Genomic DNA, 17,730 nt, shown 5'->3' with positions numbered 1-17,730 from the left:
GTTGCAAGTTAATGAATTTAAATTAGTAGTTAATTAACACAAATTCAATAATGAAATAAACTCCTAAACAATGTCTAATGCGCTAGAAAAAATTCAAATTAAAAATAATTATTTAAAATAAAATAAATAAAATAATAAAAAATATCTTCATGTTAAAATTTCTTCATATAGCCTGAATCTTTAATTTTTGTATATTCGTGGCAGATTTAAGTCCTGATTTCAAACATATCGTTCTCTCTTGATTTCAAACATGTCGTTCTCTCTCATTTGGATGAATTATTGGATCTACGATATATAGTTGGAAAGTTTCAGATGTATAGTTTATATCCTAACTTTAATCGAAGCAAAATTCCACAGGTACCTTTAAATATGTCGCCAATAGTACACGAAGGTATTGTTTGACATATTTGACAAAATTAGTTTACTAAATTTGACCATCTTAAATATTATGGTTGTTAATTCCATTTGACCTGAAAATTTACCACAATATATTTTCATGTATCTAATATTTTCCTGTAAAATTTCAGCTTTATCCAATATACAGTTTGAAAGATATGTTTAATCTTGCAAAACTAATCAGCAGACATTTTAAGGCCAAATTTGGACCTGACTTGGTTCATATCATAAATTTAGTAAACTCATAAAATCGGACCGAGTTTACCGATTTTGCACGAGTTAAGTCTAATTTTATTAGTTTCAAGTTTTTAGTTCAATTTAGCACGTTAGATATATGTTAACTTGTAAAATCGTAAGTTAACATGAGATTTTAACAATCTTACTTGGGATTTTGTCTTGTTGCAAATTAATTATAATTTAATACTCTTAGCTTATAAAAGAGAAATAATATTTATAACATAAAAATAATTAAATATTTCTTAGATCATCGTTGATTATAGTTAATTTAATGGTATGTTTTCAACCAAAAACAAATTCCCTCATCAAACTCTCCATCCCATCCGCTTGTTTTTAAATCTTTTATAATTTTTAAAATAAAAAATCAAAATGAAATGATGAAAATATAAAATTGACAACAACATTTTTTGAGAAAATATTGAAGAAAATGATGTTGAAAGTCATGTTTACTGTAAGGAACAGCAGAACAGGAAAGGAAAAAATTAAAAGAGATAGGGAAGAGACAATAATTTTACGTGGAAAACCCTCTCAAAATGAGGGGAAAAACCACGGGACAATCACGGAAACACTATTATTAATTTAAAATGCTAAGGTATCAATTTTGTTTTAATGTACAGATAATATTCAAACTATTATAAGAAATAAGTAAAAAAATAAAAAGAAACAAAGTCAGAAACAATATAATTAATTAATTAAAGGCTATATACACATCTCCTCCTCCTCCTCCTCCTCCGATGGATTTGAGCGCTGTGATTATTTCCTTGCCCCATGTTGTTAGTGAAGCGCCTGCATGGCAACACGAAAGATGATTATACTTATAGTTGATTATATAGGAAATTGATGGATCATATATACTCTTAATTCATCGATCAAAGCTATCATTCTTTTATTAAAATTAATTATACAGTAAAACCACACGTACGTTCTTATTAGATGAAGATATTGTCTACTTAATGGATATATACTAATATAGGCAATTAATCCAATAGGAACACCCAAAATAAATAAATAAATAAAAGAGGAAGTTAGTTCCTAATTACATATATAGAAGTTAATTACCTGCAGCCAATTATCTGTTGTCGTATTAAACCTTGCCAATAATTAGGAAGACTGCCAATTAAGAGGAGAAATTAAGTTGAAGATCAGTTTCCTAAAATTATACATAAAATTAAGTGCAACCCTTTTCTATTAATAAATAAATAAATAGATAAAAAAAGAATGTGATGCCAGGGGAATTAATAAATAGAACACATTACCTCATCTCTGGGTATTAATTAATTGTGATGTTTGGGGTATGAGAGGCGTTGGGCCAACCCTTTCCACCTGCTTCGAATTCCTCTTCTAGAATTGGGCTTTCATAGATTTCCAATTGCTCAAGAGTTGTTGACTGGAGCACGTAATCCGGAAGTGCTTTCAGTTTTGGACAACCCCAAATTGTCAAGGAACGAAGAGACGGCATAATTATGGTTGAAATGGAGATGTTTGTTTTATCTTCATTTCCTCCTTCTCCTCCTTCCCACTCTTCCCACTCTTCCATAAGATAAAAGGAAAGACTTTTCAACTTGGGGAATGTAATAATAGTATTTGATGATGATGTCATTTCTCCAATACTAATGTCACTATCCTCACCATCCTCGCCATCAACTCCCAATCCCAAGAATCCACGCCCCACCTTTCCCACACATTCCATCCCATTTATGATTAATTCTTCAAGAGATGGCAACTTCCCCAAAGGAGGCAGATTCCCAATCTTCCCCCACTTAAAGAGTTCAACAACCCTTAGTTTATTAAAACAACTAGGAAACACTGGGATGACTCCTTGGTAATAACCTATTACCAATGAATAAATGTTTGGAGGTGGTTCTAAGGCTTCAAGGACTTCATCATCGTTAATTTTCTCCCTGTCTGTCCTCGATTGAAAAAATAAATCTAAACGAGTGAGGTGTTTCTTGCTCTTCATTTCTGCTTTCTTAACCTCATTTGGATCTTTCACATCTCCCAACCATCTTATCTTAAGAGATCCTTGAAGGTGGTTCAAGTTTCTCAAATCCCCAATATTAGACACTTCACCACTACCACTCACATGGAACTCATCTAATTTCCGAAGAGAACTTAACCCCTCAACTCCTTTCACCTTTACAAAAAATGAGTTATTCCAAATATTACCAAAACTGAGATGTCTTAATTTGACTAGTCTTCCTATGTTATCAGGCAGCCTTTCAAGTTTCTCACAGAAGGAGACATCTAAAGTTAGCATATTATACAATTCACACATCTCTTCAGGTAACTCCCTGATTAGATTACCAGACAAGTCAGCATGCCTAAGGTGTATCAACTTTCCTATGTTGGATGGGACTTCTTCTATTCCACATCCTGACAACTTCAATGTTCTTAGACAACTCAAATTAGCGATTAAGTTAGGTAAGGCTGCATTCATCGATGAAGGACGACCATCAACAATCAGGCTGCGAAGCTTTTTCAAACTATGGATGGTTGCAGGAAATGAGAAGGTTTTATAATTTCTAAACACTACCATGGAGTGTCGGGCATCTCTAGAAAAAGAGTCTATCTTCGACTCTGCCGCACCTTCGATATCTACACTAAAACATTTATTTTTTGTCAACCTTTGTGCAAAATCATGCACCATATCATGCATCTTACATGCATAAATGCTGCCATCACCCTCGTCTTTCTCAAAATCTTGAAAGAAAGAGCGAGCAGCTAAAGCTTCGAAGCACTCACGACCAATTACTTCCATCTCTTTATTTCGTGTTTCCCGAAGGAAACCTTGTGCCATCCACAGTTTGATCAAAGCATCCCTCCCAAATCTGAAGTCTTTTGGAAAGACTGCACAATATGAGAAACACTGTCTCATTTCAGAGGGCAGGTCATAGTAGCTCAACCATAAATGAGCCAAAATTTTGCTTTCAGCTTCTTTAATCTCCCAAAATTGGCTATTCAAGACACTTTCCCACTCTTCTATTCTACTTTTAAAGCGCAAAAGACTTCCTAGACTCTTTGCAGCAAGAGGCAAGCCTTTACACTTTGCTGCAATTCGTCTACCAATATCTTCTAAATCTCCTCTTTCTCTACTGTTTTTATCAAAAAATGCAAGCTGACTGAACAGTGACCAGCATTCATCAATAGAGAGAAGTCTTAGTTCTAAAATGTCAGTGGATGAGGAGCCCATGCAATTTGCAACATTCCTATTACGTGTGGTCACCACAATACTACTTCCAGGCAAACAACCACACTTGAGGGAGTTTCTCAGTTGCTCCCACTTTGTGGAATCTTCATTCCACACATCATCTAGGACAAGCAAGAATTTCTTTTCCCTAATCAATGATTGTATTTTTTCTAGTAAAGTCTGCAATTCGATTACATTATGGGCAAACCCCATAAGAGCTTCAAGGATTGCCTTGGCAATCGTTATCTCATCAAAGGGATCTGATACACAAACCCATATTCTCTTCTCAAAATGGGTCTCCACCACATGATCATTATAAACTAGTCGAGCAAGGGTTGTCTTTCCTATCCCTCCCATCCCTACTAGAGAGATTATACGGAGGGCTGGTCCTTGACTACTCTCACTCAACAACATTTTCATAACCTTGACTTTATCCATTTCTCTACCTTTAACTTCTTCTACATCTATAACAGAAGTGGTTTTTCGATGTTCAAGCTGTTTAATTTCCACTTTAGATGACTTGAAGTCGAACTTATTTTTCTCAACCACAATGCCATCTATTCTTTCATTCAGTTCTTTTATCTTATAAGCAACACGACAACGCAAACCAACTTCTCTAAAACGAAAGCAAGAGAAGATCATGAAAGAGCATACCTTCCTTGTATTCTTGCGGGGATGCTCATTTACCTTGCTTTGCGATTTTGCAATTGCAGTGCCCCACTCATCCAGAACATCATCCATGTCGTAAGATACGTCTTTGAGCTGATCTAACCAATGTTTGACCAACTGATCCTTCAACTGTCTTTCCTCTGCATTGGCAAGCACAGCTTGGATGGCTTGGAAATTGCTGGTAAGCTTTTTAATCTCGTTCTTGACACCAACGACGAGCCTCACTTCTCGTTGCACTTCCTGAATAAGGATTGAGCTCAACTGCTCCAATACTACGGAAACAAGAGCATCAACCATATTGTTCAGAACTAAGGAATGGTTGAGAGAGGATAAAATTGAAATAAAAGGATTATAAATTTGGGAATGTGCAATATAGGCAGTAATTGATTGGTTGAGAAAAGAGGAGAAATAAAAAAGGGGAGCTTATGATTTGATGGTGGTTCATATGATCTATTACTTGATGTATAAATAGTGCATTGGAAAAGGCCATGGAATCTCTTAATTTCATGTATTGAAGCAAAAGAGCTTTGCTCTGATGATGAGTTTTGGGATACCTGTCTTCCCTAAGAAATGCCCTATAGTCTTTCCTTCCAAGTTCTCAATAGAAATATTCCAATATTTACAGAAGCCATTAATTAAAATTGCTTATGGAAGGTATCAAGAACAATGGCCACCTTAATCCATTCAATTTATACATTATTTCGGGACATATAGTAGTTTAAGCAAGAATCTTGTGCAAGTGCAACAACCAAGTAAACTAAAAGAAGGGGAACACGGATGGAATCTGATGCAAATGCAAACATCTCCAGCCTACAGTTTGTTCAAAGGTTTCTCAAACAACGTATCATTTAATAGAATTTCTTTCTTTGAATGTGAACTTGTTCCGCCAACTTTGTTGTAAAACCCTTGGTGTTGATCAAATTCAGTCCCATTTTATTATCGTTACTTCTATTTGAACTGATCGATCTCTTGCATGACAAAGCTGACATGTTCTCTTACATTATTGTTGGTCTGTCTATGCAGGGTTATGATTAAGGGTTAAGATTTTTAAGTCCTTCAGTGCTTTTTACCTCATGATGCCAACTAGAACTAACTAACCATATTCTTTCTAATGCCAACACCTTCCTTGAAGCATGGAGGGTCATGGCAATGGTAGCCATCCTTGAATATAGAAAATTTTGAAATCCCCTGCAAATCTCACCAATCGGATGAGAAATGAGTTTCCAACTCTGAGGACACAAAAGATGGAAGAAACCGTGTGTTGTTGTTGTCTTGATAAAATCATTACTCTCTGATCACTAAACGTATTTTTAAATTCGATAATATCTTGCTCTTGCGAATGTGTATTTTCTGCTCATATCTCGTTCATTGACAAACATCCACTGTTTCTTGCTTTGATTATTGTCTCTTCTTTGCCACTACTGTATATTTATTATTGCTGTGAGTCTAGTTATTTTTGTAAAAAAAAAATGACTAATAGACTACATCATGCCTGTCAACTTTAATCTAGGTTAATTTCAACTCAGTCATGCTCAGGTCCTAAATAAGAGGGTAACCGAGTTAACTCAACAAGCCAGATTTAATAACGCAACAGGCATCAATGAGAGACTAAAATGCATAAAGCAAATGTATCTAAGTGTGAAAAGGAGCAAAAGCAGCTTGTAAGTTTATAAACTAAAATGAAAAATTTCCTGTTGACATGATTGTATTCAGTAATATCACAAAAACCTGTGGATCCACCCATACCTGAGTGCCCAAATCCATAAAAGGATCCATCACTTGAACTAAATCTCCTAAAACCTAATCCGAATTTCCCATTTGGCAGTACTAGATTCCTGTATTCACCCACGCCCATGAACTCATCATGAATTCTGGGTTATTAAAAATCCTGATGGCATTATTTTGGCGAGGGTTTTCACTGGCTGCAAAGCCTTTGGGTGGACTAGCATCACTGCAGCTGCCACCAGCGCTATCATTAGCAAGCCTGGTATACCCATCACTGTTACTTTCTCCACCATCCTTGAAATCTTTACTGTGATTCATCTTGAGCTCATAACCATTTCCTTTTTTCTTTGAAGTAGAACCCGCTGCCTTACTCTTTTTACCTTTCTGCTTTTTGGAGGTAATCTCTGAAGGAAATTTGAGAATGTGTGGGTGGGTACCAAGGGGTGGCTTGGACAAAGAGGAATGAGGTGGTGGGACCAGGCCTCCATCAACAAGAGCTGCATAGTAGCGTGCAAGAGCACGAGCTGAGCAATGTCCGTTAGCACCTGGTATAATGGCGCGACGAACGTTCAGCATGTTAAACAAAGCAGGCACTGCAGTTACTAGTTGGGAAATGTTCTCTGGCTGGAAGGTGGAGGGAAGCTCAGGACGACTAGCAATTTTTGAGAGCTTGCTAAAATCTTCTTCATCTAATGTCAGAGACGCTAGTCGAGATTCCGCACCTGGAGGAGACACATGACAAGCATTAATGTGCCAATCATGAAAGAAACTTTTAATTTACAATTTGCAGGAGCATGATAACTCTATCCATGGAAGGAGGGACAGGCAGATAGTATGACCGCTTGAAAAAAAAAGCAATTGCATGGGCAAATCTTTTGTCGTATTAATTTCTGCTAGCGAAGCAAGAACATTGAATACACGGACTTTAACAGATACCTGGAGGAATTCCAACATATAGCTCGCCTTCAATGTTGAGAGGTCGAACTATTGCTTCTTCAAGGATCTCCTGAAATTTCTTCCCAGAGGCATGCTGTTTCATTAAAGCACATTATTAAAATGCAGGACAAATCAAGCTCCCTCCGAAAACAGATGCAGATCAGACATTCCAATCATAAAGCAATTCAAAAAAAAAAAAAAAATGCAGACATCAGCTTCGTGGTTCTTTCATGTTCAAACACTTGAGCATGGGATTGTACCTCGATTATTCCACCACAAAGCCAGCCAAAAGACAGATAGTGATACAACTGCTCCTGGCCAGGTTCAGTCTCAGGTGCTGACATAGCAATCCATTTCAGACATTCATCCCAGTCAGCCATTAGCAAAGGATTTTCTTCTCTGAGGTTGGCCAAAGCATTTTGCAAACCAGATGTATGATTAAGAACGTGGTGGACCTAAACAGGAAAAAAATAAAATAAGCGAGCATACAAAAGAGCTTCGGGTGGTAATCTGGAAGGTTTAGCAGGTCTTGGGAAATAAACTTTCACGCCTTGATGAGATTCTTTCCGTTTGTTCCAAATTCTGGCCAAATATTAGCAATATTTTCGTTGAGTTTGAGTTTTCTGCAAGACAACATGCGGCATTTTGTAACCAACCACAAAAAGCATTTTGCATTAAGTTTGCCTTAAATTACTACATACCGGGCAGAATTACTCATGCTAAAAATGGGAGAAAGAACATTCGTTTCTATTTTCAATTTCAGATTGCTGTACCTTAATTAATTTTATAAATTTTAAAATTAATAATCATTTAAATTTTTAATAGCTTTAAAATTTATAAAATCTCTAAAAATCAAACTTAAATTTTGACAAATTAAACTACACTTCTCGGTTTTTAATGACATTTCATTCATTGAAATAGCTCTGTGAAAGCATATCGCAGGAGTTACAAATATTTGATGGGCAAAACCATCTACTTAAGGTGAGCGCTGCATTATACAAAACATTATGTAAAGAGACACGCACATAAAAAACAAATTTTAAACAATCCTCTAATCTATTTATGGGCAAAATAACATTAGTTTCTGTGAAACAAATTCCACATCACTCGCCTGGTCTCTGAATAATAAGTTATTTGATTTGATTTAATACATATTTTCATTTAAATTATTAATAATCAATTTAGTATCATTACATTACAAATTAATGAACTTTTTAAAGATAGATTTACATCTACGAATAGATTTTTTTTCCCATAAATCTTGTTATTAAACTTAATTTAGTTTGGCAGGAAGCTCCACTAGATTTCATAAAAAAATTAGTTAGGTTGCCCATGTTGCATTGTGGTTGGGCCAAATTTTTGCCAGCACTAAAAAGGATATTTAAGCGACGATAATCCGAGATAAATCAAATTAAATTTATTAAAATTTAATTTGGAAGGTAAGATCAAAACAACCTAAAAAAAATTTGTAATTAAAGTTCAAAATCTAATAAATAAATGTTAAATATGAAAACAAAATATAACATTGAATAAAAAAATCTGAGTAAAGTCAGGTTAACTTGACAATCCGTAATCCATGATATGAGATCGAGATTAAATAAAAAGAATTTTAAAAGAAGAACCTAGTAAAACAAAACAAAAGTTCAATAAAAAAGCATAAAAAAACCACGCTAAACTGGATTAACTTTACCAACCCGCTCTTGGAATAACCAAATACAAAGAAAAGTGAAGAAATAACAAAACTCAAGGAAAAATAATTTAATGCAAAAATGATAAAAAAAAACACTCATAAGAAAATCGAGAAAAACAATTTGAGACAACTTGAGTTAACTTGAGTAAACCACAACTCGCGACATGAGATCAAGATAAAAAAAAAGACTTTCAAAAGAAAAAACTAACAAAAAAGACCAAAGTAAAATAAGAAAATAAGAAAATGCAACTTGACCTGAGTTAACTTGACTAACCCGCATTTGAAATAACAAAACAATAAAAGAAGCAAAAAAATGATAAATCTCAAGGGAAAATAATTTAATGCAAAATAATAAAATTGAAAAGAAGTCATAATAAATTAACTCGACCAGCCCGTCACTCGCAACATTAGATCGAGATAAAAAATAAATAAACTTTCAAAAGATGGACCTAGCAAAAAAAAACTAAAAGTTAAATAAATAATTTGAGAACGAAAATCCAAGCTAACCTAAGTTAGCTTGACTAACTCGAATTCGGGATAAAAAAAACTTCTCCGTGAACATGTGTCACATTGTTAGAAAGAAAACGATTTGTCACTCCTAACGCCGCCACAAATGCAGGATTTTGGTAATCGGAAGGGACTACACGCATCATCTGAATGGTGCGAAGACCATCACACACTAACACATGAGCAACTTTTTTTTTAATAATATTTAATAAAATAAAATTATTATACAAATCCTAACCAAATTAAAAATAACAATAAAATCAGAATAAAAAAACTAAGATACTCTTGAAAACAACCTTTGTTTTTTTAGATTCCAAAGATAATTTTGTAATTTTAGAACCCCCGTGCATGTTCATTTTATTTCTCTCCAAAACGATATGAACGTAATTTAATTGTGTAAATTATTTTTAAAAGACTAAAAATTCCCTCTATAAAAGCTTAATATTTTTTTTTAAAAGGATAAATAATCATTTTAATATAATAAAAAAAGTGTTCAAATTAATGTCCCAAATCTATTTTGCAATGACTAAAGTATCATTTTGAAAAAAACAATTGTAATCCCAATTGGAAGCGTAATTAGTTTTTCTTTTTCAATGGTAAAAAATTAATTACACTACTCCAATGAATAGAAAGATGCGTCAGATGCCTTATAATTTATAATAAGAAGAGTTAATATTATTTGACCTAATTAAAACTAATTTCTTTTTTTTTTAAATCAGTTTTTATTAAAAAAACAAAAGCATCATTTTTTCTTTACCGCGATAAATAAATAAATATCTAATCTGCACAGCCAGCTAATCTCTAGATTCTAGAATTTGAAACAGTGCGACGTTGTTTTGTTGGTGACAAAAACAAAACAAAATAAAATACTTATCGCTAGAAGGAGGGCTTGAACCTCCGACCTTGTGGTTAACAGCCACACGCTCTAACCAACTGAGCTATTCCAGCGTGCTTGCTTCTAAGGGAACACATATATGTTATTATCATGATCTCAATGAAGTATATGAGCAAATATTACTATTATAATATGTTGAGTAACCCATTGATAATCTTTAGGTGGTGTTATGTGTAAAAAATATTTTTTTTTAATATATATTTTTAAAAAACATATCAAATAATATTAATAAAGTTAGCAGTGTTATCTTGAATACTGATATCAAATTTGTGAGTTTTATAGGTCCCATGCAATTATTTATGTGTGGCGTGGCAAAAGAAAAAGAAAATTTTACCGCGGCAACCAAAGTCATCGTATTTTCAAAACATTTTTAATAAAAAAAATAATTAATCAAATGATAAACAATGAGTCCAAATACATTTATTTATTTTGAATAATATTAGAATATAAAATTATTTCTTAAAAGAATTGAACTATTTCGATAAATTTATATGAAACCTGATTAATTTTAAATCTAAAACCTGATAATTTAAAACCTGACCGTACTCTTAATTTAAAACTATGTATAAAACATATATTTTATAGAAATTCTATAAACTTCAAGGGGGGTATCTATCAATATTTATTGAAAATATTCTGATTATTGTTTTTCTGAAGTAAAACTAGTAATAAGAAAAGATGGAAAAATATTGATTTTGGGCTCACCTTCCCTAAGCCCATAGACGACTGGGTCAGACCCAAAACAATACCATAGCTTAAGCTCAACGATCACAGAGCATCTAGGGAGGCTGAGCGAAAGAGTGAGGGTTTTTTGACAAAAAGCGCTACACATTTGCCTTTAACCCTTCAAAAAGATTGATGGGTGTTTTATTTTGATTCATTTGAAGCAGTAATTTATACGGAAAGAGATAGAGAAGCATAAAACCATGGCTGTGAGCTCTCACTAATATTCTTTAATCATTTCTTGATTGTTTTTTTTCTTTCTTTAAATTTGACTTCTTGAGTTTTTGTTATAGTTATGCATATCTTTTGGGGAATCATCGACAACGACAGTATCAGCACAAGTTTTGCTGCTTCGATTTTTTGAAAAAACCATTGAGAGTTTCAAGCACAATGTTACTAATTTATTCTGTGGAGTCTTATCCTGTGAGCCCGTTTTAGATCCAGATTTAAGGTAATGCTGTTTTTGTTAATGTTTAGGATTTTTTTTTATGTTAATGTGTTTTGTAATAAGAAAAATGTTGGTAAATGTGAAGGAGGACTGGTGGGCAAGGCATGGATGCTGTTGTTGGTGATGAGTTTTCGAATAATAAGCAAGGCGATGGCGGAGGAGGAGACCCACTAGTTTTTAATGTATTGGATTCAATGCTTAAGGGTAGTTTGGATCGTTTGAAATCGATGAGGTCAGCTTTTGATTTCATTGTTGTTGTTGTTGGTTTTGTTTCTTGTTTGTTAGGATTTGAATTATAATTTGGAGTGTGGATGTTTGCTACGTAAATTTACAGTATTTTAAAGGCATAATTAGGAGGGTACTTTTACTGTAGATTTTCTTTTAGGTGATGTTGTGCAACCCAAGATGTAAAAATCTCTATAATTGCCTTGGTATTTTTGTGAAGCAGAAAATGCAAGATGGATACTTAATGGATGTGGTGGATGTAATTATTGGACCGTTTCCATAAATTTCCTTGTTTAGTTGAAATGTTTTGTTTGAAGTCTAGCTTTTTCATGTCTGTTAGACTTCACTGCTGTGAACTTGTCATATGGGGTGAGGATTGATTGTTGAATGAGAGCTTTTGATTATTTCAGCTGAATGTTGTGCTGGTGTCTTGGTGATAGTTTATGCAAGTGGATAATTCATAAATGATAAATGTAGTGGATGTAATTACTGGGGTGTTTTGATAAATCTCCTTGTTTAATTTGAAAGGTTTTTTTTTTTTTTTTTCATGTCTGTTAGACTTCAATTTGTCAGCTTTTTATATGGGGTGGGATTGATTGTTGAATGATAGCTTTTGATTATTTGAACTGAATGTTTTGTTGGTGATTAGTTTACATGAGTTGTGAATGATAATAGTTTGAGAATCAGAACATAGATATTTATATATTTTTGTTTCTCTAAGTCATACAGGGATGATATCTCTTTGGTGAAGAAAGGCATTACAGGATGTGCGCTGGATGTTAATTGTGCAGGAAATGAAGCTATAATCAAGGATTTGTGTCTGGGGGGTAAGTTGGGACCAGCTTTATGGCTAAGGAGTAAAATGATTCAGAAAGGTTTTGTTCCCGATGTGCTGACACACAATTATATGGTGAATGGACTGTGCAAAATGATTGAGTTGGAGAAGGCAGATTGGCTTATTAGGGAGATGCTAGACAAGGGTCCATCTCCCAACTGCGCCACATATAATACTTTTATCAAAGGTTATTGTCTTCTTGATAAGGTTGATAAAGCATTACATCTGTTTTCTTCTATGGCTAATAGTGGTACCAAACCAAATAGAGTTACTTTCAACACACTTTTGCATGCACTCTGCAAGAAGGACCTTTTAACTGAAGGTAAGAAGCTTCTTGGAGAGATATTAGATGATGACGAAAAGGCAACATCAAATGTTATCACCTCAACTATACTTATGGATTGTTCTATCAAGAGTGGAGATATAGTTCAGGCGCTTGGTATCTGGGATTCAATGGTGGAGGAGGGTACCCCAATGGATGTTATCTCATATAATGTTCTTATCCACGGATTCTGTTTAGCCAGAGACATGAAACTTGCATATAGCTATTCTTGTCAAATGCTTAAAATGGGTCTACTGCCTGATGTCTTCACATATAACACTCTTGTATCTAGCCTTTGCAAGAGTGGAAAGCTTGATGAGGCTTGTTACATACATGATGTGATGTTAAGAATGGGAGTTGCTCCAGATGAGGTTTCGTATAAATTAATAATTCAAGGCCTATGTGTTTGTGGGGATGTAGATAAGGCTAATGGTTATCTTAATTGTATGTTAGAGAAATCAATGATACCAGAGCCTCTTGTGTGGAACCTCATAATTGATGGTTATGGGAGATGTGGAGATATTTGTAATGCATTTGCCATCAGAGATCGTATGTTGTCTTTTGGTGTTGTACCAAATGTGTTCACTTACAATGCATTGATCCATGCACAAGTAAAAATAGGAAACATTTTGTATGCATATTTTCTGAAAAAGGATATGCTTTTAAAGGGCCTTTTTCCGGATGTGGTTACTTACAATCTTTTGATCGGTGCAGCTGCTCATGCAGGACACATTCATTATGCTCTTCAATTATATGATGAAATGCTTAGAGGGGGATGTAATCCAGACATGATAACTTACACTGAGCTAATTAGAGGTTACTGTGTGAAGTATAACACCAAGGAGGCAGAGGAACTTTTAGCCAAGTTATTGAAATCTGGTTTACTAATTGATCACGTTCCATTTCAAATACTAATTAAGCAGTACTGCAAAATGAAGGAGCCTGATAGGGCATTTCAGCTGTATCGGAAGTGGTTGGCTGGAAACAAGAGACTTTCCTCTTTGGAGATCCGGAGTCCTGCTAGGACAGTGCAAAATTACTAGTTTGAAATGCCAGGGAGCAATTTGGCTGGCAAGTCACAGTCCTTGCATTTGAAATTGGGATCCAGTTTATGATGTTGGCTATTTTCTGCTTGTGGGGATCCTAAAGTCTTGCATATGATTTTTCCAGAGGTATGTATTTTTTATAGATGCTGTCAAGTTCAATAAGCAGGTTTTCTAGGCTGCCATTGTTCTAGTTTTACCTGTTCGGGAAATTCCAGGAACCATGAAATAGGTCCTATCAGGTTTCCATATGGTAAAAATAATGCTTTGATACGAGTTTTCCTGATAAATTTGCCTGAAAGATTTAACTTTTTAACTTTGAAGATTTTTAAGCTTATTGTGAAAATGCTGAAGTATGTCAGCTAATAACTATTAACATGTGATATTAGCAAGTTGAATGATGTGATTATGGAAGTATATATTCTCACATTTATAGGTAGTGCATTGTTCATTGCAGTCAATATCTTAATGATTATGTTTACTATTTGAAAAATCCAAGCTGAGGCAACACTGCTTTTTTTTTTTTTTCCATCTTCCTTTAATTGTGTTTGAATCCTGCCTTTTTTATGTGAGCTTGATTTGATCTGCTATAAGTTGCTGGTTTTGGATTGACTTGGCTTAAATCTTAAACAGCCTTTTCTCCTCTGGTTTTTGCTTTGAATGATGGAAAATTAATTCCTGTTCCCAGATAGTAAATTACTCCTTCGCTCTCGTTTCCATTTTGCAATGGAAAGCGTGCTTGAAATTGCAAGTTTGCTTTCCAGTTCATCTTTCTCAATTCCATATATTCTACAACAGTTATTCCCTTCTAAGATAGAGTTTGCCATTTGAAAAATTGAGTTCACGGGCACAAACTATATGATTTGGGCTATAAATTCTTCTTTGCCATTGAACTTAGAGGAGGGAGACTTTAAGAATTGGTAATTTCTGATAGAATTTTGAATTAGTTTCGTGATGTTGTCTAACAAGACATTCCCAGGTGTTTGGTGGAGGTTGAACCGAAGCCCATCTGGAACTCTAGGATCTACTGAAAGTTATGAACTTGCTGTCCTGACTATCAAGAAAATAAACTTTGGCTTTTACCATTTGAGTTGGTGTCAGTAGCCTCCTTGCAAGCAGTGACGAGGATAAATGAATTTTGTACAGGAGCAGCCATCGTTACATACTTTCTGGAAGAAATATAGCACCATGATACTGCGTACACACATCTTGAAAATGCTCCTCGTTTGTAGTTACAAAGAGTACCTTGGTTTGAGTTCTCTCTGAAGCAAGTAAGAGATATTACCAACGATTTCTGTATCTGCCATTTGTAGCTTGTATTTTGATTTGGAAAGATCATTCAACACCTTACTGATTACTTTTTATCTGGTATCTTATGTTTTCTGCAGGGTTAAACAAGAGTAGGTTGAAGCATCAAGACTGGGTTTATAATGGGAATGATAAACATAACGTTCCAGAACTTCAATTCAAGCAACACCAACTTGTTCCACAATGGTTAACTGCATGGTATTTGTATCTTCGCGGATCCAACAAATTAAGAGAGAACTGTAATGAATAGGACTATTCAGAGTTGTGGCTGCGCATCGGAGCTTTCTTGAAACTTGACAGGATCTGGGCACCCGGACAATGCCATGCTTATATTCAGGTTGAAGTGAGCTTTTCTTTGGTTGTTTCTTAATCAATGTCATGCCATGATTACAACAGCCAAGTTAATGACTCGAATGGGAAAAATGGTGTCCCATCTTTTTGTAACCGGGTATTAACATTATATCACTCCTGATTTTGGAGCAGTGATGATAACTGGGTCATCTTTTCTAGTGTTATTAGACCTGTCCTGTTTTTTTGACTCTGCTCAAGCCTGGGTCACAGCCTGGAAGTCAAGATATTTTTTTTTTTAAAAAAGAGTTAAAACAATGTCTTTTTTTTATTTAAAAATAAAATAAAAGTTAAATCTGTTAGTGTGAGTCCTGGATGTGATTAATGACACCGACGTTTTCCCAACTGGCTGTATTTGTTTTTCTCTGAAGAAGTTACCATATTTGTGAGATGACTTTATGTCACCGAAGGAAGGCTCAGATAAAATTACCAACAGTTGCCTCCCCATGACGGATTGTTCATGTGATAAAAAGCTGGCAACACTTGCTCCCCACGGTACAAGCCATAAAAGGTAGGATGAACCACAGCTTTTTCCTCGAGGAAAAATCCTCTCTTTGATTCTCTATCCTATCAAATCCTGCTGCTTTTATAAGCAACCTCCAGCCCTATCTTCAAAGGAGAGAGTTTTCATGTCACTGGAATATAAATATATATTATTCCCAAAATAATCAAACCGAATTAGCTATAAAATGTATGGATTTCATTCAAACATTTAGTTTGAATCTAAAAATACATGCTCAAATCTACCATTTATAATCCCATGAGACTTGTTTGATTTAATGGTAATTCGCCTGGTAGCCAAAAATGGACAAGGGGAAATTCAGAGAAAGGTATCACAGTTACCTATGGGCATAAATGACGAAAGACTAAAGGACCTTGAGCTAAAAAACCGCAGGGTTCTTGCCCATTACTGCAAAAGATACTTTTCTAAAATTGTTCTTAGATATAACTAGAATTTGATTTCAAACAAGACGGCAAGGAAATGAATTGACCTTAGTATATAGCCAGCTACTTTATGATTCATTAAGAAACTTTGTTACAATTAGATTATATTCTCAGTTTATATTGCTTGTCCAAAAAAAAAATCTCTTGGTTTATACTATTCTTGAAATTTAATACATCATGGGCCATGGAAATTCCTTGGAAGATTATCCAGGGATGACCCTTATAAGCTTGCTCTATTCTTCCATTAACTGATAATGGAGCTATCCATAATAAGAATAAGTTGCATTCAATTTGTCTGCCACGCTTATTCTGCATAACTTGAGGAAATAGACATAAACATTGTTGAAGAAAGTTTGTTGGTCTTTCTTTCTTACCATTCAAGTTTAAAACTCTAAAGCAAAGATTTTTATTTTATTTTTGTTTCATAATCTATTTTTAATCAAAAGAGTCACGAAATTAAGAAGAAAAAAATTGTTTCCAAGAGCTCGGGTTCAATTCATTTTTAAAAATACTTTTCAAACTAATTTTCACTTGAAAAAAATACCAAATCAATGTTTTTCTAGATGTTTTTTTATATATTTTTGATGTGCTAATTTTACAAATTAAAAAAATATAAAACAATATTATTTTAATACATTTTCAATTAAAAAGTATTTTTAAAAAAATATCCTTTTACTTTATTACCAAACACATTAAGTCTCATCATTAATATTTTATTAATAAAAATATTCTAAATATTGTTCTCAATTTTAGAGTAAAATGTATTATCTCTCTCTCACGGGAGAAGAAAAAGGTTAATAATTGTTGCACGACATAACCCAATTTACCAATCTATCAAAATTGAACATGTGGTTTTATCATTAGTTCAATATTTTTATTTTTTATAAAAAATATTATATATACAAGTTTTTTCAATGTATTTATGTAGTTAAAAAAATATAAGTGCAAATTAAAAAATTTATGCACATATATAATCAAATAAATTGAGATCTATGTATACTAATAAATAAATAAATAAATTAAAATTCATTAACCATACCTAAAAATAAAATTTGAAAAATTAAGAGACAGGTGTAGACTAAAATATTTAATCTCACAAGACAAGATATTTATCCAATTATTTTTGCTAAATTTTTTTATTGCATTATTTTTTTATTCGATTAAAAGATAATAGAAATAAACAAAGATATTAAATTGATTGAATAAAATAAAATAAAAAAAAATATTATGCAAGGCTATACATATTAGAATATTATATGAAAATAAATATTTTTTATTTTGAAGAATATAG

The 17,730-nt window shown here is 33.7% G+C and overlaps 3 protein-coding genes and 1 non-coding gene across 7 annotated transcripts; 1 reads left to right on the top strand and 3 right to left on the bottom strand.

Moving 5' to 3' along the window:
- Positions 1–1,903: 1,903 nt before the first annotated feature.
- LOC18107588 (putative disease resistance protein RGA3) lies at positions 1,904–5,005 on the bottom strand. The gene has a single exon (XM_024589529.2). The coding sequence runs from the start codon at positions 4,784–4,786 to the stop codon at positions 1,904–1,906; it is 2,883 nt and encodes a 960-aa protein (XP_024445297.1). The 5' UTR covers positions 4,787–5,005.
- A 1,085-nt stretch (positions 5,006–6,090) lies between these two features.
- Positions 6,091–7,601, bottom strand: LOC18107589 (uncharacterized). Its single transcript, XM_006371791.3, has 3 exons — positions 7,411–7,601; positions 7,151–7,244; positions 6,091–6,936 (listed from the first exon to the last, which is right to left on the bottom strand). Exons 1-3 carry the CDS (start codon positions 7,528–7,530, stop codon positions 6,317–6,319), a joined length of 834 nt encoding a protein of 277 aa, XP_006371853.1. The 5' UTR covers positions 7,531–7,601; the 3' UTR covers positions 6,091–6,316.
- A 2,620-nt stretch (positions 7,602–10,221) lies between these two features.
- TRNAN-GUU (transfer RNA asparagine (anticodon GUU)) lies at positions 10,222–10,295 on the bottom strand. Its single transcript has one exon. It is a non-coding gene; the product is annotated as a tRNA-Asn (tRNA).
- Positions 10,296–11,008: 713 nt separating this feature from the next.
- LOC18107590 (pentatricopeptide repeat-containing protein At5g24830) lies at positions 11,009–15,682 on the top strand. Of its 4 annotated transcripts, none has more exons than XM_024589667.2 (6): positions 11,009–11,174; positions 11,259–11,416; positions 11,499–11,645; positions 12,368–13,967; positions 14,985–15,109; positions 15,227–15,682. In XM_024589667.2, exons 1-4 carry the CDS (start codon positions 11,169–11,171, stop codon positions 13,836–13,838), a joined length of 1,782 nt encoding a protein of 593 aa, XP_024445435.1. In that variant the 5' UTR covers positions 11,009–11,168; the 3' UTR covers positions 13,839–13,967; positions 14,985–15,109; positions 15,227–15,682. The 4 variants fall into 4 exon arrangements, with proteins under 4 accessions (XP_024445435.1, XP_024445433.1, XP_024445434.1 ...); XM_024589665.2 differs by having other exon boundaries at positions 14,818–15,109; XM_024589666.2 differs by having other exon boundaries at positions 14,808–15,109.
- The last annotated feature ends 2,048 nt before the right edge of the window (positions 15,683–17,730 follow it).

This window comes from Populus trichocarpa, chromosome 18, assembly GCF_000002775.5.
Source record: "Populus trichocarpa isolate Nisqually-1 chromosome 18, P.trichocarpa_v4.1, whole genome shotgun sequence".
NCBI classification, from domain to species: domain Eukaryota; kingdom Viridiplantae; phylum Streptophyta; class Magnoliopsida; order Malpighiales; family Salicaceae; genus Populus; species Populus trichocarpa.
Note: the sequence above shows the minus strand (reverse complement) of the source record. Positions and strands in the feature narration are given on the sequence as shown.